Source organism: Nesoenas mayeri (assembly GCF_963082525.1).
Source record: "Nesoenas mayeri genome assembly, chromosome: 2".
NCBI lineage: Eukaryota > Metazoa > Chordata > Aves > Columbiformes > Columbidae > Nesoenas > Nesoenas mayeri.
Window position 1 is genome coordinate 163405901 of NC_137543.1, and position 20947 is coordinate 163426847.

General features: G+C 61.8%; 1 protein-coding gene across 4 annotated transcripts; it reads left to right on the forward strand.

The window, feature by feature from the left end:
• The first annotated feature begins 777 nt into the window (after window positions 1–777).
• Window positions 778–20246, forward strand: PTPN23 (protein tyrosine phosphatase non-receptor type 23). 4 transcript variants are annotated; one of them, XM_080339535.1, is made up of 25 exons: window positions 778–877; window positions 3291–3365; window positions 4122–4249; window positions 4449–4525; window positions 5932–5981; window positions 8068–8286; window positions 8601–8681; window positions 9516–9647; window positions 9848–9895; window positions 10143–10199; window positions 11098–11156; window positions 11595–11674; window positions 11887–12001; window positions 12448–12513; window positions 12843–12988; window positions 13827–14147; window positions 14870–15024; window positions 15134–15285; window positions 15458–15637; window positions 17522–18038; window positions 18685–18869; window positions 19071–19175; window positions 19264–19402; window positions 19490–19603; window positions 19674–20246. In XM_080339535.1, the coding sequence occupies exons 1-25, from the start codon at window positions 794–796 to the stop codon at window positions 20202–20204; spliced, it is 3816 nt and encodes a 1271-aa protein (XP_080195661.1). In that variant the 5' UTR covers window positions 778–793; the 3' UTR covers window positions 20205–20246. The 4 variants fall into 4 exon arrangements, with proteins under 4 accessions (XP_080195661.1, XP_080195662.1, XP_080195664.1 ...); XM_080339536.1 differs by having other exon boundaries at window positions 18688–18869; XM_080339538.1 differs by having other exon boundaries at window positions 17843–18038.
• The last annotated feature ends 701 nt before the right edge of the window (window positions 20247–20947 follow it).

Sequence of the window (20947 nt, forward strand, 5' to 3'; positions counted from 1 at the left end):
TCCTGGTGTCCCCATGTCCCGGATCCTGAGATCCCTGCCACCCTGTGTCTCAATGTCTTTGTGTCCTAGATCCCGATGTCCTTGTGTCCCTGACATGCAATGTCTCAATGTCACCGTGTCCCAAGACCCTGGGTCCTGATGTCCCCATGTCCTGGGTCCTGCTGGCCCTGGGCCCCAGTGTCCCCGACACCCACTGTCCCAGTGTCCCCACGTCCTGATGTCCCTGCGTTCCACATCTTGATGTCCCCACACCCCAAGTCGTGATGTCCCTGTGTCCCCGTGTCCCCAACACCTGCTGTTCGCCGCTAACGAGCTGAGGAGCTCAAACGGTTACATTAATAGAGTGTTGTTATCATGGCGCAGGTTTCTTGGCCCAGCTCCCCGGTGGTGCTCAGCGGTTCGGCTCCCACGTTAATAAACAGGAGATGGTTTATTTTGTGCTATTTAATATAACCGGGCCCGCTGCCCTGAGGCCTGCGCTAGGCCCGGGCTGGCTGGGCACGGTCGTTGCCATAGGAACCGCCGATGCCCTTCCGGGGGGCGGGGCGCTGCCATGGCAACACCCGTTTCGCCCTATCAGCGAGCGCGGTGTCGCCATGGGAACAACCCTCGCCCCGCCTTCAGGAGGCGGGCGCAGCGTCGCCATGGGAACGCCTCGGTGAGGGCGGGGCGTCGCCATGGGAACGGCACCTCATAGGGCGCGGCGGCACCGGAAGGGGCGTGTCTGGGCGGGAGGACTCGGTTTCCCGTGAGGCCCCGCGGCGGCGGGCGGTTCCGGCGGGCGCAGGCCGGGATGGAGGCCGTGCCCCGTATGCCCATGATCTGGCTGGACCTCAAGGAGGCCGGGGAGTTCGCCTTCAACGCCGCCGTCAAGAAGGTGGGGCTGGGGTCGGGGCGCGGGGAGGAAGCGGCCGGGGCCTGTGAGGGACCCGAGGAGGGCGGGTGGGGCCTGTGAGGGGCGGGGCGGGAGCGGCCTGTGAGGGGCCTGTGAGGGAGGGGGGTGTTTGTGAGGGGGAGGAGGGGTCTGCGAGGGGTGTTTGGGGCCTTTGAGGGCTCTTTGGGGTCTGTGAGGGGTGTTTGGGATCTGTGAGGGCTCTTTGGGGTCTGTGAAGGAGAGAAGGGCTTGGGGAGGGGGATCTGTGAGAGAGGGGAGTGCTTGAGGGGTGGGGAATAGGGGGATCGGGGCGCTCCATGAGGGTTATTTGGGGTCTGTGGGGGGGAGGAGTGCTTGGAGGGGAGAGAGTGAGTCTGTGGGGTCTGTGAGGGATGAGAACGCTTGGGATGTGTGTTGGGGGGGGTCGCTGGCTCCTGGAGGGGTATGTGGGGTCTGTGAGGATGAGGAGGGCCTGAAAGAGGAAGAGGAGATCTGTGGGGAGTGTTTGGGGTCTGCGAGGAACGGGGGTGCTTAGGGTGTGGGGCAGGGAGGGGGTGAGGAGTCTTTGGGGTGCAGAGGGTTGGGGATTTTCGGGGGACCCTGGTGGAGCAGGGGCTTGTAGCTGGGGGTGTTGAAGGGGGTGTCTGGCAATGGGGATGACTGGGGCAGGGCTGCGGGGACACTGGATAGGCAGGGCTCTGGGGGGCTCTGGGGTGTGGTGGGGCAGAGAGAGACAGGGGGAGCAAGGCCAAGAGCTTGTCTGTGCCACATCACCTCCTGGCTTGGCCCGGCTGCCTCCTTAGGGCTGCGGGACCTTCCTCCCATGGCCAGTGGGTCCGGAGAGTTTGGGGAAGGGGGAGTCCCCGGGGCTGTCCCCACCCCAGCTGCACCAGGGGTGAGCGGTGAGTTGGCAAGTCCGTCCCCGCCGCATGTGACTGCGCTGACTCCCGAGTCACCGGGTCCCGCGTTACGGACGCTGCGGCTGCTGTCAGTAGGAGATCGGGGACGGCGATGGCCGAGCCCTCGTATCTCTGTTCCCTCTGCTCTTGTGTCAAAGGGGGGAACTGGGGAGTGGGGACCCGGTTCTCCCACCACCAGCAGCCCGGGCTGGCTGATCCTCCGTCAGTTAAAAGCCCCCAGCCCTTCGCAGCACCATCAGAGGGAAGCTGAGAATTCGGTGGGCGCGAGGTGACAGGCTCCTTCCTCTGCAGCGGACACGACCTGTCCCCAGCAGGGACTGACCCGATGGCTTAAGGGAGCTGAAGTGCTTAACAAAGCCGCTGTAAACAAGCTCCACCTATGGCCAGCGCTTCCTAGTGCTGCCTCCGGATGAAAATCATGATTTATTGATGTGGAAGGAGGATGGGGGGGGGGGGGCGGTTTCTGCGTTGATGCCACCGCCTGCATCCCACCCCACGGCTTTTTGGGGTGCTGAGGGGGCTGGTGTCCTGGCGGACCCCAGCAGCAGCATTAGTGTGACAGGGACGTCCCTGCAGCGGGAGGAAGGGTGACCCAGCTGAGTCATGCCATGCGGGCTGGGACAAGGTGCGGCAGCCGTCGGCGGTGCCACCTCATGGGAGCTATAGCAGAGGGGACAGTGGCCTCCAGTTCTGAGCTAGGCCTGAGGGATGGTGACTTATCAAAAGTGGCTTGTTCAGGGCATTTTTGTGTACGGCAGCATTTGTGTGTGTTTTGTGAGCCAGGGGGTGTTTGATAGAAACACGCATGTGGGGAGTAGAAACCCGGCGCCCTGTTTGAAACAGAGTGGGAGGAGAGGAAACTTCCCTCCTTTCTCCAGCGCCGAGTGGCCTTAACCTTGAGCTTAAGTGCCAGAGGGCACAGGCAGCCCTTCAAATGTCCCCAGGGTCCCTTAGGCTGGTAGTTCTGGGTCCTGGCTGCGCGTGGCGCTGTCGGGGAGGTGGAGGATCCCTGCCTGGACCCTCAGAGGATCCCAAACTGCTTGCAATTAGGCAGTGCCATGTTTCCCAATGCTGTTGTGATCAGAGAAATATGGAGGTCCCTTCCAATCGCTAACATTCGATGATTCTGTGATTTTGTGAAACCCTTGCCAGAGGCAGGTTTGGGGAGATGGAACCTCGGATCTCACGGCCCCTCGATTCCAGATTTTCTGCCCCAACTCTGAGGTCCCTGTTTGCTCCTGGCACATGTTGTACTGGTGCCTCTCCCTGGAGTGGTGTTTCCACAGGACCTTGCACCCTGACTTTGCATTATACTGAGGTTCAGTGGGAGCCGGGCAAGGTTTTGGGGGGCAAATGAGCCCCTCCACACCGCTAGCCCCATTGCAGGGGTTTCTCCCAGGCTTTCCCAGAGAGCTACTAGTTGTTGCTCCGGCGCGAGGCTGGGAAGGTGGCTCTGGGTGTCAGGGTGAGCTCTTACCCCTCTCTTCCTCTTCCAGTTTGTCCTGAAGAACTATGGGGAGAACCCAGAGAATTACAATGAGGAGCTGCGGAAGCTGGAGCAGCTCCGGCAGGTAAGCAAGGATTGTCCCGAACCCCTCGAGTGCCAGTGGGATCTGCCAGAGTTCAACCGCGGGAGCTGGTTCATTAAGGACACGTCCACCGGCTCCCACCACCTCCCCACGCCAGGAGCTGCGCCAAAACACCGCCGTGGCTGCTTCTCTTCCTCACTGGTGGTCCAAGAACGAGGCTTTTGGCAAGGAGTGTGCAGGGTTGGGTATTAGGGCTCTGCTGTATCCGCCTACCAGAATTTGGGGGGTTTTGTGTTGATTTCACGTTCCTTTTTGGGGAAGGAATCGCCTGAGGTCTTTGCAGGGAAGAGATCAACCCTTTGCTCTCAGCTGCAGAGCTCAAGTGCTTGTGGTAGTCACTGAGCAGGTTGGAGGCCCTGGGCAGCTGGTACTTGAGCCACAGATGGCAAAACCAGCTGGAGAGGGTCAGAGACTCTCCCCGAGCCAGCGCCAGTGCCAGTTTGTGCCGCACTGTGGGTTTTGTAGTGAGGCTGTAAGCCCAATGTGCAAAGTGGAGTTTCATCCTCAAACCGGTTGCTCTGGATCCATAAAGCTGCTCCCTCCAGCCTCATTTTTAGGCGAACAGACCTGTTTTTCTGCTTCATCTCATGGCCAGCGGCCGATGCTGGGTTCTGGCCATGCCCTCCTGTCCACAGATCTCACTGCGAGTCAGACCGGTGCCTATTCCTGCCCAATGCGTCACCCTGAGTGTAGTCCTGTCCCTGGGGCAGCCTCTTCCTCTTCCTTTCTCCCCTCCAGAGCGCTGTCAATGTCCCCCGGGACTTCGAGGGCTGCAGCACGCTGCGCAAATACTTCGGTCAGCTCCACTACCTGCAGAGCCGCATCCCCATGGGCGCTGAGCAGGAGGCAGCGGTGCCCATCGCGTGGTGAGTGTGGCATCTGTGCAGTTATAAAGCCAAAACTGCCTGGAGTGCAGCGTCCACCACTGTGGGCACCTCGGTTGGATGCCTGTGGAGAACACCAGGCAGGAGGGTCCCTGGCAAACCTTTCTCCTGGCATGTGGCTTGTGCCCAGTAACACCAGCGCCTCCATCTGCAGCTGGTAACTGGGCTTCTCTCCGTGCAGGACTGAGATCTTCTCAGGCAAGACGGTGACACATGAGGATATCAAGTACGAGCAGGCGTGTATCCTCTACAACCTGGGTAAGGGCCTGGAGACCGGCTGCTTCTTAGAATCACAGAATTGTTTTGGTCGGAAAAGACCCTGAAGCTCATTGAATCAAACTGTTCCCCAACCCCTGGCACTGCCCCATGTCCCGAGAACCTCGTGTCCGTCTGTCCAGCCCTCCAGGGATGGTGACTCCAGCACTGCCCTGGGCAGCCTGTTCCAATGCCCCACAGCCCTTTGGGGAAGAAATTGTTCCCCAGATCCAACCTCAACCTCCCCTGGCGCAACTTGAGACCGTTTCTTTGTGTCCCTGTCTCCCCTCAGCTCCTGTTCTCCAGCTGAACCCCTCAGGTCCCTCAGCCGCTCCATCACACTTGTGCTCCAGCCCCTCACCAGCTCCGTTCCCTTTTCTCCACTCGCTCCAGCACCTCAAGGCCTTTCTTGGTGTGAGGGGCCCAAAACTGCCCCCAGGATTTGAGGTTTGGGCTCCCCAGGTCCCAGCACAGGGACGCTCACTGCCCTGGGCCTGCTGGCCACACCAGGGCTGGTACAAGCCAAGATGCTCGTGGCCTTTCTGGCCACTTGGGCAGACACCGGGGCTGGTGCTCAGTGTCAGATCTCACCAGAACTTGACTTTGTCTCCCCTCTGTCCCTCCTGGTCATGCGCTGCCGCGTGTTGCGCTCAGAAGTTGCACGAAGGAGGGTGAGGTTGGGTTGTGACATTATAAATGCACTTTCTGGCACAGCGACAGCCGCAGTTGGGCTTTGCCCAGCTCACCCCTCCTCTGTCCCTGCAAAAACTACAGATGGGTGTGAGACCAGCAGATCTCACCCTTGGGCCCCTCCCTTGCTCTCCAGCCGTGGACAATCACGGCTCAGAGTGGGGGTTTTTTTTTGGGAGGTGTCACTCAGCCACTGGACACTTAATGCAGCTCCGTTCTCCCAGCTGACCGCACATGGGTTTAGCTTAAGCCACACACAGGGTGTAGCTTAAACCACACACAAGTTCAGCTTAAAGCTAAGTGTGTGCAGGGCCACATACCCTGCAGCATAAGGCAGTGGGAGCCAGTGTGGTGCCCAGGTCCCTTTAGAGAAGTGTCTGCTCCCTAAAAATTGTAGAAAGACACCTGTTAAGCCAGGACAGTGTTAGATACTCACTTTTTAATCCTTATATACTCACTTTTTATTACCAAGGGTTTATTTCCAGCCTGGGACTCTCCTGTGCTGAATGACTGATGTGCGTGGTCGTTCACACCAGTGCACCCCAAGTGCCACGTTCCCCACATCTCTCTGGCACTGTGGGCCAGTTGGGTGCTGCTGGGTGCCCCTGGCCACCTCACCACAGGTTTAGGCTTCTCCTACAAGACCCCTGGTGTCCAGGAGCGGTGAGGGGGCCTGGCAGAGTCCCCTCATCCCCTGAGCCACTGTCCTTTCTCCGCAGGTGCGCTGCACTCTATGCTGGGCGCCATGGACAAGCGAGTGTCTGAGGAGGTAACGATCCCCCGCGTCCTCCCGTGGCGACTTCTTTTCTCTCCCGTGGGGTTAAGAGCCGAGCACCAAGGACTCCATGCCCTGGGTGGTGACAAGGCTCTTGGTGTCACACACCAGCTCAGAGTGACTGGTGTCACCTAGCAGAGTGTTACAAGGGGCCATCCCCTCATGGTTGTGTCTGTCCCTGCTCTGGTGACACTCCGCCTGCTCGCTGGCAGACCCTCCTCCCTCAGGAGGGACAGATCTTGTTGTCCCCAGAGCAGGGTTCTGTACCTGGTGTGCATACAAATGAGCCACATTAGCACACAGAGATGAGGTATCGTTTGGTACGGAGTTGTGCAGGTCTGGATGCTGGAATAAAGCCAGCAGGCCAGCAAGAAAAGTAATGGGCATTATGTACAAAATCTTATCACTGCGTTCACACCCTGAAGAGCCAGTTGTTTACACATTTGCATATTGCATTACACAGTCCTTTTAGTGTATAATGAGCAACATCCAGCTAAAGGACACTTTATCCAACAGTGTCAAGATATGTGTTAGAGTGACTCAGCTAATTGCACGGCTTCAAAATGTCTAAAGCTGCAAGGTCAGGAGTGGCTTCACCAAGGGCAAGTTGTGCTTGTCCAACCTCATAGCTTTTTGTGAAGAGATAACGAGGTGGATAGATGATGGCAGAGCGGTGGATGTGGTCTATCTTGACTTGAGTAAGGCATTTGACACAGTCTCCCACAGCATCCTCACAGCTGAACTGAGGGAGTGTGGGCTGGATGAGCAGGTATTGAGGTGGACAGTGAACTGGCTGAAGGGAAGAAGCCAGAGAGTCGTGGTCAATGGGGCAGAGTCCAGTTAAGGCCTGTACCCAGTGCAGTGCCTCAGGGGCAGTGCTGGCACCACTACTATTCAACGTATCAATGATTTGGACGAGGGAACAGAGTGACTGTCAGCAAGTTTGCTGGTGACACCAAGCTGGGAGCAGTGGTGACACTGGAAGCTGTGCTGCCATCAGAGACCTGGACAGGCTGGAGAGCTGGGCAGGGAAAATGTAATGAAATAGAACAAGGGCAAGTGTAGAGTCTTGAATCTGGGCAGGAACAACCCCAGGTTCCAGTGTAAGTTGGGGAATGAGCTGTTGGAGAGCAGTGTAGGGAAAGGGAGCTGGGGGTCCTGGGGACAGCAGGATGACCATGAGCCAGCACTGGACCCTTGTGGCCAGGAAGCCAATGGGACCTGGGGTGGGTTAGAAGGGGGTGGTCAGTAGGTCAGAGAGGTTCTCCTGCCCCTCTGCTCTGCCCTGGGGAGACCACACCTGGAATCTTGTGTCCAGCTGTGGCCCCTCAGTTCCAGCAGGACAGGGAACTGCTGCAGAGAGTCCAGCGCAGCCACCAAGATGCTGCAGGGAGTGGAGCATCTCCCGTGTGAGGAAAGGCTGAGGGAGCTGGGGCTCTGGAGCTGGACAAGAGAACACTGAGGGGGGACTCATTGCTGGGGATCAATATGGAAAGGGGCAGTGTCAGGAGGATGGAGCCAGGCTCTGCTGGTAACAACCAGGGACAGGACAAGGGGTAACGGGCGCAAACACGAACACAGGAGGTTCCACTTGAAGATGAGAAGCAACTTGTTTGGGGGTGAGGGTGGCAGAGCCTGGCCCAGGCTGCCCAGGGGAGTTATGGAGTCTCCTTCTGTGCAGACATTCCAACCCACCTGGACACCTTCCTGTGTAACCTCATCTGGGTGTTCCTGCTCCATGGGGGGATTGCACTGGATGAGCTTTCCAGGTCCCTTCCAACCCCTGACATTGTATGATTCTCAGTGTCTGTAGTTCGTGATCAGGTGTTTTGCAAGTCACTCTTTGTTATATGAGCAGACCGCCCTAATACTGAAAAGATTTACATATCTTTAGGTTAGTCGTTGCAGATAGGATTCATTCTTTTGAGCGATGACAACAATCTGATGCTATTTGAAACACACACGGAGCTTTTTAGAGCCCTGGGGACTCACCCCAGGCTTCTGTTGGCTGCTTTTTGGGGTCTTGGAGGAGGCAGGAAGCATCAAACCCCCACCATCGCCCCAGTGCCCCGTGTGAAAGGTGGCAGCTGTTTTTCCAGTCTTCTCTACGCGTTTCTGGTGTCCGGCAGCATGTGTAGGCCCGAGACACGTCCTCCTGTCCCCTCAGGGCATGAAGGTTTCCTGCACCCACTTCCAGTGCGCGGCCGGCGCATTCACATACCTGCGCGATCACTTCCCCCACTCCTACAGCGTGGACATGAGTCACCAGATCCTCAGCCTCAACATCAACCTCATGCTGGTAGGAACTGGGCTCTGCCGCTCTCAGGGTACTGGTGACACTGGGATGGCTTCTTGTACGTGTCAGGGGCAGCTGCTGCTTGACTGGGAGGGGGTTGTTTGGGGGCTGTGGGCAAGAGGGGATCCCTCCCGTCGGGGGAAGGAGGTTTGGGGAGGTAGTGAGGAAGAGAAGGGAAGGCTCTGGCCATCCCTTGGGGCTGGTGGTGACTGTGCTTGACTGATCTCTCAAGAAAGGGGCTGTACTGAGGGGTCCTGGCGCTGGTTTGGACACTGAGGTGTCATGGAAACTGAATATTCCCCTCTGCTCTCCGGCAGGGCCAGGCGCAGGAGTGTCTCCTGGAGAAATCCATGCTGGACAACAGGAAGAGTTTCCTGGTGGCGCGGATCAGTGCCCAGGTGAGCTCCTGGCGGGGAACTCTGCCATGTAAGAGGATCCGGAGGGACGCGGTGACATCCAGAGGGACCAGGAGAAGTGGGGTCCTGGAACCTTGGGAAGTTCAGCAAGGCCAGTGCAAGGTCCTGCCCCTGGGTGGGACAATCCCAAACACAACTCCGGGCTGGGCGATGAGGGGATGGGGAGCAGCCCTGCGGAGAAGGACTTGGGGACACTGGGGGATGAAAGATGGGAAATGACCCGGCAACGTGCGCTGGCAGCCCAGAAACCACCCGTGTCCTGGGCTGTGTCACCAGCAGGTTTGGGGGATCCTGCCCCTCTGCCCCGCTCTGTGAGACCTCCCTGCAGTGCTGCTCCAGCGCTGGGTCCCTGACAGGACACACATGGAGCTGCTGGAGAGGGGCCAGAGGAGCCCCAGGAATGACCCGAGGCTGGAACAGCTCTGCTGGGGACAGGGGAGAGAGCTGGGGGGTTCAGCTGGGGAAGAGAAGCTCTGGGGAGACCTTAGTGCAGCCTTTCCAGACTTAAAAGGGGCCGAGAAGAAAGATGGGGACAGAGTTTTGAGCAGGGCCTGTTGTGACAGGACAAGGGGTGATGGTTTAAACTAAAGGAGGGAGATTCAGGCTGGACATGAGGAAGGAATTGTTGCCCTGAGGGTGGTGAGAGCCTGGCCCAGGTACCCAGAGAGGGGGTGGATGAACCATCCCTGAGACATCCCAGGCCAGGCTGGACGGGGCTCTGAGCACCCTGAGCTGGTGCAGATGTCCCTGTCATGGCAGGGGGGGCACTGGGGGAGCTTTAAGGCCCCTTTCCAAACACTGTCCCTCTCTCCGCAGGTGGTGGATTACTACAAAGAGGCCTGCCGGGCGCTGGAGAACTCGGAGACGGCCTCACTGCTGGGCAAGATCCAGAAGGACTGGAAGAAGCTGGTGCAAATGAAAATCTATTATTTTGCTGCTGTGGCCCATGTAAGTGAGGAGACAAACTGGGGAGGGGGCTGCTTGGCTGTGGCGGGAGGACCTGCCCCATGCTCCCACCCCCATTTTGGGCTGCTCACGCCTGCTGTGTGCAGTGCTCACCTCAACATGAAGGACGAGGGGGCTTTGGCCATTTCAAACATTTCCCTCAACTTCAGGAGCTCTGACACCCCTTGTGTGTTTTCTCGCAGCTGCACATGGGAAAACAGGCTGAGGAGCAGCAGAAGTTTGGGGAAAGGGTAAGCAGATCCCATCCGGGCCGGGCTCTGGGTCGTGGTTCTGCCCTGGGAGGGTTGAGTCCTGGAAGATTGTCACGCTGGTGGCATTGGGGACATGAGTGTGTCACCAGCAATGTCCTCCCTCCCACCAGTGTTTGTGGGTGTTCTCAGCCTCGTTACGCTGCAGGAGGCTGCAGCTGGGGATGGTCTTGTGCAAAGCAAAGGGCACCTACTTCTGCACCAGCCCTAATTCCCGGTCTCTCTGCAGGTCATCTACTTCCAGAGCGCTCTGGATAAACTCAACGAAGCGATCAAGCTGGCGAAGGTGCGTTCCGCTCCATCTCTGAGCGGTAATTGTGGGGTTTTACAGAGTTCCTGTACTGATCAGCAGCTCAGGCCAGTGGGATGCCAGAGGGGGAAGATGGGAAATGGTGACGGTTTAAAAGCTTCCCTTGCTGTTGACTGAGTTGGCAAACCTGGGGTGGCTTCTTAAAGCGTCACTTTGCTCCCTCTGCGACATCCCGAGGCTCAGGTGTCTCCTGGCTGATGGGTCTGCCAGGGCTTTGTAGAGTTAGAATCATTTTGGTTGGAAAAGCCCCTCGAGATCATGGAGTCCAACTGTTACCACACCCCCGGCACTGCCCCATGTCCTGAGAACCTCATGTCCGTCTGTCCAGCCCTCCAGGGATGGTGACTTCAGCACTGCCCTGGGCAGCCTGTTCCAATGCCTCACAGCCCTTTGGGGAAGAAATTGTTCCCAGATCCAACCTCAACCTCCCCTGGCGCAACTTGAGGCCGTTTCTTTGTGTCCCTGTCTCCCCTCAGCTCCTGTTCTCCAGCTGAACCCCCCAGGTCCCTCAGCCGCTCCCATCACACTTGTGCTCCAGACAACTCTTTAGAGGGGTTTGGTTTGATTTTAATTGTTCAGGAGCACGTGGGCAGCCCCAGAAGGGCCGTGGGGCTGCAGCGCTCAGCCCTGCACCTCGCTGGGCTCCCCGCGCACCCCTAGGTTGTCGGGAAACTGAGGACAGACCTGTGGCAGCGTGTGACGCTGGGACACAGGATTTGGGGCAGCCTGCAGGCATCTGCATGGGCCACAAGGTTCCCAGGCCGCTGGTTCCCAGACACACCGGGGCTGCAGCTGTGGCACACGGGGCTGCCACCGGCTGCAGGGACGGTGACACATGTTCCCTGCCCACACTGACTTGCTCTCGTTCCTGCAGGGCCAGCCAGAAACCGTCCAGGAAGCCCTGAGGTTCACCATGGACGTGATCGGTGGCAAGTGAGTCCCTGTGCAGGGCACCCCTGGACGTGACCGTCCTGCTTCTCTGGGGGCTGGAAATGTCTGGTGGCCACAGCGGCCTGGGAAGTGTCCCCAGTGTCCCCTGAGGTGGAGAGAAAGTGGTGGGTGTCCCCAGCGTTGCCCCAGATGCAGAGCCAAGCCAGGAGTGTCCCCAGTGTCTCCTGGGGAGCATCCCCAGTGTACCTCAAGGTGCAGAGCCAAGTGGAGAGTGTCCCCAGTGTCCCTTGGGGAGCATCCTCAGTGTCCCCCAAGGTGCAGAACCAAGCACCCCGTGCTCCCCAAGGCTCTGGGGATGTGCAGCTGCTGGGAAATCTGCTCTTCACCCTCCCTGGAGCGAGCTCAGGAGAGGCAGAGCCTGATCCCACAGCTCGAGAGCTGGGGGCGCCCTCTGCTCCTCACCAAACTTCTTGTTTGCAGGTACAATTCAGCCAAGAAGGACAATGACTTCATCTACCATGAGGCCGTGCCTGCGCTGGACACCCTGCAGTCCGTGAAAGGTGAGGATGGGCCGTGTCCTCTCCTGCCAGCTCCCGCTGGGATGTGCGGTGACACCCGGTGAATCCGCGGGGGCTCTGGCACCCTTGGGGCCTTCGTGCCATGGTGGGGGATCTGCCGGGAGCGAAGGTGTTGAGCACGAGGACTTGTTTTGGGAACAAGCAGCTCCCCGTGCAGGTGTCAGACAGGTGTGTGTTGTGTGTTTGCCCCCTAGGTGCCCCCTTGGTGAAAGCTCTTCCTGTCAACCCCACGGATCCAGCTGTCACCGGCCCCGATATATTTGCCAAACTGGTGCCCATGGCTGCTCACGAGGCCTCGTCCCTCTACAGGTGGGTCCCAGGTGGGCACCGGAGCCAGAAAACCAGCTGGTCACAGAGCTGGGGCTGCAAATCTGTCACCAAGCTGGGGACCTCGAGCACCAGCACCAAGCTGGGGACACAGATCTCCATCACCAAGCTCAACAAGGAGCCCGTGGCCCAGCCCAGCCTCTCCCCAGGCCGAGGGGAGCTGGAGGGGACCAAACTGGCCGCTCTGGTTTCCTCGGGGAGCCACTGGTGTCCCTGAGCTGTCCCTGGGGCCGACTCCTCTCCAGCGTCACTCCTGGCAGCTGGAGCTGCTCTTGCTGCCCCAAAGGACGTGGGGACAGGCCTGGGGACAGATGAGACTCCGTCCGGTCCTAGCAGGGCTCAGAGTTCTTGTGGTTGGCGGTGGAGGTTTCCTCACTCCTGTCACAGCGCTAAAACATTAATTCTTTCATTTTTCTTTTGTCCTCCAGTGAGGAGAAGGCCAAGCTGCTGCGAGATGTGATGGCAAAGATCGAAGCCAAGAATGAAGTGCTGGAGTACGTGTGAGCCGTACCCGAGCGGGGCCCTGGGCGCCTCCTCCCCACGCGGGGTTCTGGGCTCCCTGTCAGCTGTCACAGGCGTGTCCCCTCTGTCCCCTCCTTGGATTTCCCCACCTGACACCAACGGGAGCACAGACATCCCCAATGGGTCACCCTCACACCAGCTCTGGGGCATCCCCCAGCGCATTCCAGTCCCAGCGACTGGTCCCCAAATCCACCCTGTGGCTCTGCTCAGGCCACGGGGGGTGACATTTCCCCCCGAGCTGGCTGTGGTTTGGGCTGGGGGGACTCTGCCACCACTCAGGAGCTTGTTCTGTCCCCCGCAGCCAGTTCATGGACTCCCTGCAGCTAGACCCCGACACAGTGGACAACCTGGACATGTACAGCCACATCCCCCCCGTCCTGATGGAGAAATGCGCCGCACTCAGTGTCCGACCCGACACCGTCAAAAACCTCGTCCAGTCCATGCAGGGTGAGTGCACAGGGACATGCAGGGGACACCGGGGTGTCCAGGCTGGCCCTGGGGACACGCTGCTCCCTGCCTGGTGGTGGCGTTCGGAACCACCACCCCGGTGGCCGGTTCTTTGTCCGTATAAATTACTTCACTTCCAAGTGGTTTTCCTGCTGGCTGCTCATGGGGGATCAGAACAGTTTGGGTTGAAGGACCTTAAAGCTTCCCCCAGTGCCCCCCCTGCCATGACAGGGACATCTGCACCAGCTCAGGGTGCTCAGAGCCCCGTCCAGCCTGGCCTGGGATGTCTCAGGGATGGTTCATCCACCACTTCTCTGGCCAACCTGCACCCTCAGCATCAAAAATTTCTTCCTGGATGCTGCTTCCTCGCAGCTCCCTCGAGGGAGTCGATGCTGTCAGAGCCTGTTGTGAACATCTCCTCAGCGCAAACAACCCTGAACCCAGCACCGGGTGCTTGGGCTGGGATATCCTTGTCTTTAGGATGAGAGGAAACGGCCTCAAGGGGAGGTTGAGGTTGGATCTGGGAACAATTTCTTCCCCAAAGGGCTGTGGGGCATTGGAACAGGCTGCCCAGGGCAGTGCTGGAGTCACCATCCCTGGAGGGCTGGGCAGACGGACATGAGGTTCTCAGGACACGGGGCAGTGCCGGGGCTGGGGGAACGGTTTGGTTTGATGATCTTGAGGGGCTTTTCCAACCAAAATGATTCCATGATTCTCTGCTCACTCATGACCAGATCTGTTCTTCAGGCTGCTGGGTCAATGCCTGGCGTCAAGTCTGGAATAAAAAGACCCTGGACGAGCCCGTAGCCGCTGGCTCAGCCCATGTCTCTCCCTGCAGTGCTCTCCGGGGTCTTCACCGACGTGGAAGCCTCTCTGAAGGAGATCCGAGACCTCCTGGAGGAGGACGAGGCTCAGGAGCGGAAGCTCCAGGAGCTGCTGGGGAAGGTCCCGGCCCCGCAGGGGTCCCCCCCGCCGCCCTCCCCGGCGCTGGCCGAGGTCAGCAAGGAGTGCGCCAAGTACCTGGAGGTGCACGAGAAGGCCAGCTTCACCAACACCGAGCTCCACAAGGCCATGAACCTCCACATTGGCAACCTCCGCCTGCTCAGTGGGCCGCTGGAGCAGGTCCGCGCCACGCTGCCCTCCCCGGCCTTGACTGAAGGTGAGTGGTGCTGCACTCCGGGGAGGTTCCAGCTGTGTTTGTGGCCATCCTGACCTCAAAACTGCACCCTGGGGAGGTTCTGGCCATGCTTATGATCATACTGCTCTCAAAACTGCACCCTGGGGGGTTTCTGGCCACGCTCATGGTTGTTCTGTCCTCAGAACCACATCTTGGGGGGCTTTTGGCCATGCTCATGGTCCTCCTGACCTCAGGACTGCAGCCTGGGGAGGTTCTGGCCACACTTATGGTCATCCTGTCCTCAGAACCACATCTTGGGAGGCTTCTGGCCATGCTCATGGTCACCCTGACCTCAAAACTGCATCTTGGGGGGGTTCTGGCCATGCTTGTGGTCCTTCTGACCTCAAAACCACACCCTGTTGGGCTTCTGGCTATGTTTAGGGCCATCCCGACCTCAAAACTGCATTTTATGGGGGTTCTGGCCATGCTCATGGTCAACCTGACCTCAAAACTGCATCTGGGGGGGTTCTGGCTGTGTTCATGGTCCTCCTGACCTCAAACCCGCATCTTGGGGAGGGTCTGGCCATGCTCATGGTCGCCCTGACCTCAAAACCGCATCTGGGGGGGTTTTGGCCGTGTTCATGGTCTTCCTGACCTCAAACCCGCATCTTGGGGAGGTTCTGGGCCATGCTCATGGTCAATCTGACCTTAAAACCTCCCTGTGGGCTGCGGTGCCGCTGCTCAGCTCCTCCCTGTCCCCACAGATGACAAGCAGGTTCTGCAGAACCTGAAGCGCATCCTGGGGAAGGTGCAGGAGATGCGGGACCAGCGCATGTCCCTGGAGCAGCAGCTGCGCGAGATGATCCAGAAGGACGACATCACCACCTCCTTGGTCACCACCGACCGCTCCGAGATGAAGGTGGGTGCCAGCCACTGCGTTTGGGGACATCCCGCTAGGGCTGGAGCCCGTCCCAACCCAACTCCCTCCCAGCCACCTGCACCCCCTTAAATCCCCCATCTCTCGCCAGAAACTCTTTGAGGAGCAGCTGAAGAAGTATGACCAGATCAAGGTCTACCTGGAGCAGAACCTGGCTGCCCAGGAGAACGTCCTGAAGGCCCTGACGGACGCCAACGTCAAATACGCGGCCGTTCGCAAGGCTCTGGCTGAGGTGGAGCACAAGTGAGTGGGGAGAGGCTTCTCTGTGGGCATTCGGGGTGTCCTGGGGCGGTTCTGGGGGTCCAGGTGCATGGGAACAACCCTCTCCCACCACAGATGTCCATCCCAGGTGGGTGCTGGTGGGTTCCTCGGGTCCCAGCAGCAGGGCCACCCAGTTTTGGTTGCGTTCCCCCAGGTGGAACACAACCGTCCAGACCTTGGTGGCCTCCTACGAAGCCTATGAGGACCTGATGAAGAAATCGCAGGAGGGGAAGGACTTTTACACCGATCTGGAGAGCAAAGCCACCAAACTGCTGGAGAAAGCCCGCGCCGCCTGCCAGGCCGCCGAGGCCACCAGGCAGCAGATCCTGGAGAAGTAGGTGGTGGCGTCACTGTCACCGAGACACGGGCTGGGGCTGGAGGGGACGTAAATCTGGGGTTGGGGTCCTTGGGGTGACACCTCCGGGAGGTGGGTGGCACATTTGGGCTGTGGTGGAGGGGTCGGTTTTTGGGGGTGCAGCCCCACGCTGAGCCCCACTGTCCCCGCCCCGGCAGGGAGCTGAAGAAGCAGCCGCCCCCGCGCCCCACGGCCCCCAAACCCGCCCTGCCCAGGAAGGAGCTGGACGCCGGAGCGCTGGACGCCGCTGACCTGGCGGCGCTGCCGGAGCTGCCGGAGGAGCTGCGGGGCCTCCCCTCCGACGTGCTGGCCGGTCACCTGGGCCACCTGCCCCCCGCCGCGCTGCCCCCCGCGCTGCGGCCCCCACTGCAGCCCCTCGCCCGCTTCCCGGGGCCCCCGCTGCCCCCCGGCCACTACCGGCTCCCCGCGGTGCCCCCTGCGGCACCGGGACCCTTCACCGCTGGTGGGGGGACCCCGGGGCCGCTGCTGCCGCCCTCTGCCCGCCCGGCTGCCGGGGGGGCTCCCGGCGCAGCCCCAGCCGCTGCTGCACCCCAGCTCTTCCCGGCGCCTCCGCTGATGCGAGGCGTGCTCCCAGTACAGCCCAGTACGGTCCCAGTGCAGCCTGGCATGGTCACGGTACAGCCCAGCGTGGTCCCAGTACAGCCCAGTACAGTGCCGGTGCAGCCTGGTGCAGTCTCAGTGCATCCCAGTATGGGACCAGTGCAGCCCAGTACAGTCCCGGTGCATCCCAGTACTGTCCCGGTACAACCCGGTATGGGACCAGCACAGCCCAGCACAGTCCCAGTACAGCCTGGCGCAGTCCCAGTGCATCCCAGTACGGTCCCAGTGCAGCCTGGCTACATGGGCCCCCATGTGCCCCCCCCTCGCTCATCCCCCCAGCACATTCCCCCTCCGGGCTCCGCCCCCTCCTACGCCCTGGGCCAGACGGGGGTGCCCCCCCCTGCCCCCCTGCGCCCCGCTGCCCTGGGGGCGGCCCCCATGGGTGCCCCTGAGCCCCACCCGGGGCCCCGTCCGGCCACCACCACGGTGGACAGTGTCCAGGCCCCCATCCCCAGCTGCACCGCGCCCCCCCGCCTCCCCGGCCCCTTCCTGCCCCCCCAGCGCCCGGGGGCCCCCCCAGCCCCCTTCCCCTACACCCCGGGGGGGCTGCAGCCCTTCGGGCAGCCGGGCCAGCACCCCTTTCCCCCTGGGCCGCACCCCCACACTTTTGCCCCCCCGGCGCAGCTGCAGCCCATGGAGCTGCCCCCCCGGCCCCAGGGGCAGTTCCCCCCAGGCCCCTTCCTGGGGGGCAGAGCCCAAGTCCCGCTGCCCTTCCAGCCCCCAGCCCGGCCCCCGCTGCCCCCCCAGGCCCCCTTTGCCCAGCAGCCCTTCCCCGGAGGGCAGCAGCCCCCGTTACCCCCCCAGATGTACCCCCTCCCCGGGCAGGACAAACTGCCCTTCCCCAGGGCCCCCGGCCAGAGTGGGGCCCCCCCCCAGCCCCTCCACGCCCCGCTGGGGGCGCTGCAGCCGCTGCCCCCCAACTCCCCCGCTCTGCCCTTCTGCCCCAGCCCTGCCCCCCCCGGCACCATGGCTATGGGCCCCCCCGGGCCCCCCCCTGCCAGCCAGCCCGGTCCCCACCATGTCCCCCCCTCTGCCAGCCCTGGCCTGGTGGTCCAGGGCCCCCTGGTCCCCTCCCCGGCGCCCTCCCCGCAGCCCCCCCTGTCCATGCAGCCCCCGCCGCTGCTCCCCGGTTCCACCGGCCTGTCGCAGCGTCCCCCCCCCCTCGCTGACCCCCGCCCCGGCGCCCAGCGACGTCCCCTTCCAGCGCCAGAGCTCCTCCACCGACGACCTCCTGTCCTCCAGCCCCGAGAGCCAGCACGGGGGCTGCAAGGCGGGCGGGGGGCAGCCCCCCCTGCAGCCCACCAAGGCGGACGCCCAGGATGGGCAGAAGCCCCGGGCGGTGCAGCTCATCGAGAACGACCCCTACGAGCAGCCCGAGCGGCTGCGGCGGCTGCTGGCGGAGCTGGAGCGGTTCCGCGCGCTGCTGGAGCGCCCGGGGGAGCTGGACGGCGTCTGGAAGGAGCTGCAGGACGCGCAGGAGCGTGACGCGCGCCAGCTCTCCATCGCCATCGCCCGCTGCTACTCCATGAAGAACCGGCACCAGGACATCATGCCCTACGACAGGAACCGCGTGGTGCTGCGCTCGGGGAAGGACGATTACATCAACGCCAGCCGCGTGGAGGACCTGTCGCCCTACTGCCCCACCGTCATTGCCACGCAGGCCCCGCTGCTGGGCACCGCCGCCGACTTCTGGCTCATGATCTACGAGCAGAAGGTCTCGGTCGTCGTCATGTTGGTGTCGGAGCAGGAGCTGGACAAGGTAACGGCCTCGAGCTGGAAATGCGTTGTACTGGGGGAGGTCGAGGTTGGATCTTTGGAACTGTCCTGTGTTCAGTTTTGGGCCCCTCACGCCAAGAAAGGCCTTGAGGTGCTGGAGCGAGTGGAGAGAAGGGAACGGAGCTGGTGAGGGGCTGGAGCACAAGTGTGATGGAGACTGAGGGACCTGGGGGGTTCAGCTGGAGAACAGGAGCTGAGGGGAGACAGGGACACAAAGAAACGGCCTCAAGTTGCACCAGGGGAGGTTGAGGTTGGATGTGGGAACAATTTCTTCCCCAAAGAGCTGTGGGGCATTGGAACAGGCTGCCCAGGGCAGTGCTGGAGTCACCAGCCCTGGAGGGCTGGACAGACGGACATGAGGTTCTCAGGACATGGGGCAGTGCCAGAGGTGGGTTATGGTTGGACTCCATGATCTTGAGGGGCTTTTCCAACCAAATAACTCAGTGATTCTAAAATAGACCCAATCCCTGGGGCCAGGACTAGGGGTCACCCCCTCACCCCTGTCCTGCGCTGGAGTCACTGCACAGCAGCTCCAGACCTGCTGGGGACTGGGGGGGGACAGGAGCATCACCTAGGGAGGGTGTTAGAGGGTCACCCTCCTGACAGCTCCCCCCGTGTTCCCCCCACAGCAGAAGGTGCTGCGGTACTTCCCCCCGGAGCGGGGCCAGCCCGTGGTGCAGGGACCCATCACCCTCATCCTCACGGGGCTCAAGGTCACCCCCACGCATGTGGAGCGCATGATCACGCTGCAGTACCGCGACCAGAGCCTCAAGCGCACCGTGGTGCACCTGCAGTTCACCTCCTGGCCCGAGCTGTAAGATGGGGGGAGCACGGGGGCGGGTGGGAGCTTCGGGGTGTCCTGCTGTGGTTCGGGGGAGCCCTCTGGGACCCCTTGGCTGGTGGGGGGTTCCCGTGTGGGGTGTTTGGGGAGCAACGGTTCCTCGTGGGGTGGTTCAGAGTGGAAGCTCCACCCTAATAAGTGTCTCCCCCCACCCCTAAATGCCTGTCCCCCCAGGGGCCTGCCTGACAGCAAGGGGAGCCTCCTGCGCTTCATCCAGGAGGTGCACGGCCACTACCTGCACCAGCGCCCGCTGCACACCCCGGTCGTTGTGCACTGCAGGTGAGCAGACTGGGGGTTCCCATGGGGCTGGAGATGGGGGGTACCCCCCCAGGGCTGTCACAGCTGGGGGGCCGGGGTCTCTCCGCAGCTCCGGGGTGGGCCGCACCGGCGCGTTCTGCCTGCTGTACGCGGCCGTGCAGGAGCTGGAGGCGGGGAACGGCATCCCCGACCTGGCGCAGCTGGTGCAGCGGATGCGGCGGCAGCGCAAGCACATGCTGCAGGAGAAGGTACGGGGGGGCCTGGGCAGGGGGCTGGTCCCCCCCGGGAGTGCGGGGGTGTCACCTGCCTTCATCTTCTTCCTCCTCCTCCTGCAGCTGCACCTGAAGTTCTGCTACGAGGCCGTCCTGCTGCACGCCGAGCAGCTGCTGCAGCGCCACGGCATGGGCGGCCCCACTGTCCCCAAGGCCACCAACAGTGCCTCCCCCAAGGTGGGTACAGAGGGAGGGGGCCGGCGGGGTCTCTCCCACCCCCCAGGCTCACGGGGCATCTCTCCCGCAGCAATATGTCCCTCAGGACCCCCAGGACCTGGTGCTGGGGGGGGACGTCCCCATCAGCTCCATCCAGGCCACCATCGCCAAGCTCAGCATCAAGCCCGGGGGGGTCAGTGGGGAGCCGGGGGGGGGCTGGATCCCCGATCCTGCCCCCCCACCTGATGCTGTGGACATGGAGACGACACCGGCGCTTCCTGACGGCGTGACGGACGGAATCGGTGTCCCCGAGCCCTCCCCGCCGCCGCCCCCTGTCTCCGAGCCTCCCACTGACCCTGAGAGCAGCAACCACGTTGCGGAGACCCCCGAGGTGCCAGGGGGGGAACCGGTGGCCCCCCCCACTGCCCCCCTGTCCTCGCTGGAGCTGCTGGCGTCGCTGACGCCCGAGGCCTTCACGCTGGACGCGTCGCTCAAGGGCAAGCAGCGCATGAACAAGCAGAACTTCCTGCAGGCGCAGCCGGGCGAGGGGCTGCGGGGCCCCCGGCCCAGCGACGACCCCCTCAGCATGCTGGACCCCCTCTGGACACTCAACAAGACGTGAGGCGGGGGGGTGTCTCCCCCAGACCCAGCACTGCAGGTGCTGCCGTACCTGGGACGGGAGCGGTGGGTGGGGGGCACTGGTGGGGTATGGGGTACTGGGGGGGTCCTGCCCTCCCCTGCCCTCCTGAGTCTCTGCTTTGTACAGGTGTCACCACATTCTTTGACTCCACTTAGAACTGATTTTTTTTTCAGCTCTTTGCTACTAAAATAAAGAGTTTGATCTGCAGTGCTGGTGTGGGGCGGGGGGGCTCGCCTCCCACTCCGGTTTTGGGGGGGGTCCCCAAGGCGAGGGTCAGCAGCAGCGCAGCCACGCTGGGGTTAGTTCTGTTTAATGGCGGTATCCTCGTACTCATTATAAAACACGATCTGGTACAAAAAGCGTCCCCTGTACCGCACGGGGGTACAGCTGGGCTAAGGCCACCCGAGGCGGAGGGACCCGGGGGGGGGCCGGGACCGGGGCTGCCCCCCCAGCTCCCTGGGGTGCACCCCGGTTTCGGTCCCTGGGCTCCCGGGGCCTCTACAATCACCAGGATTTGATTAACAGACGTTATGGGCGTTTCCTCGAGGGCCGCGAGCACGGGGGGGTTCGGCCTCGGCTGCACTCCCGGCAGGGTGGGAGCCCCTGCACTGTGTCCCCCCTGCCGCCCAAGGGACCTTCTCCCCTTTTCCTGCAGGGAGGGGGTGCAGGGGCTGCTCCCAACCTGAGCAAAACCTCCTCTGGCCCCGCAGCAGGAGGAGGAGGAG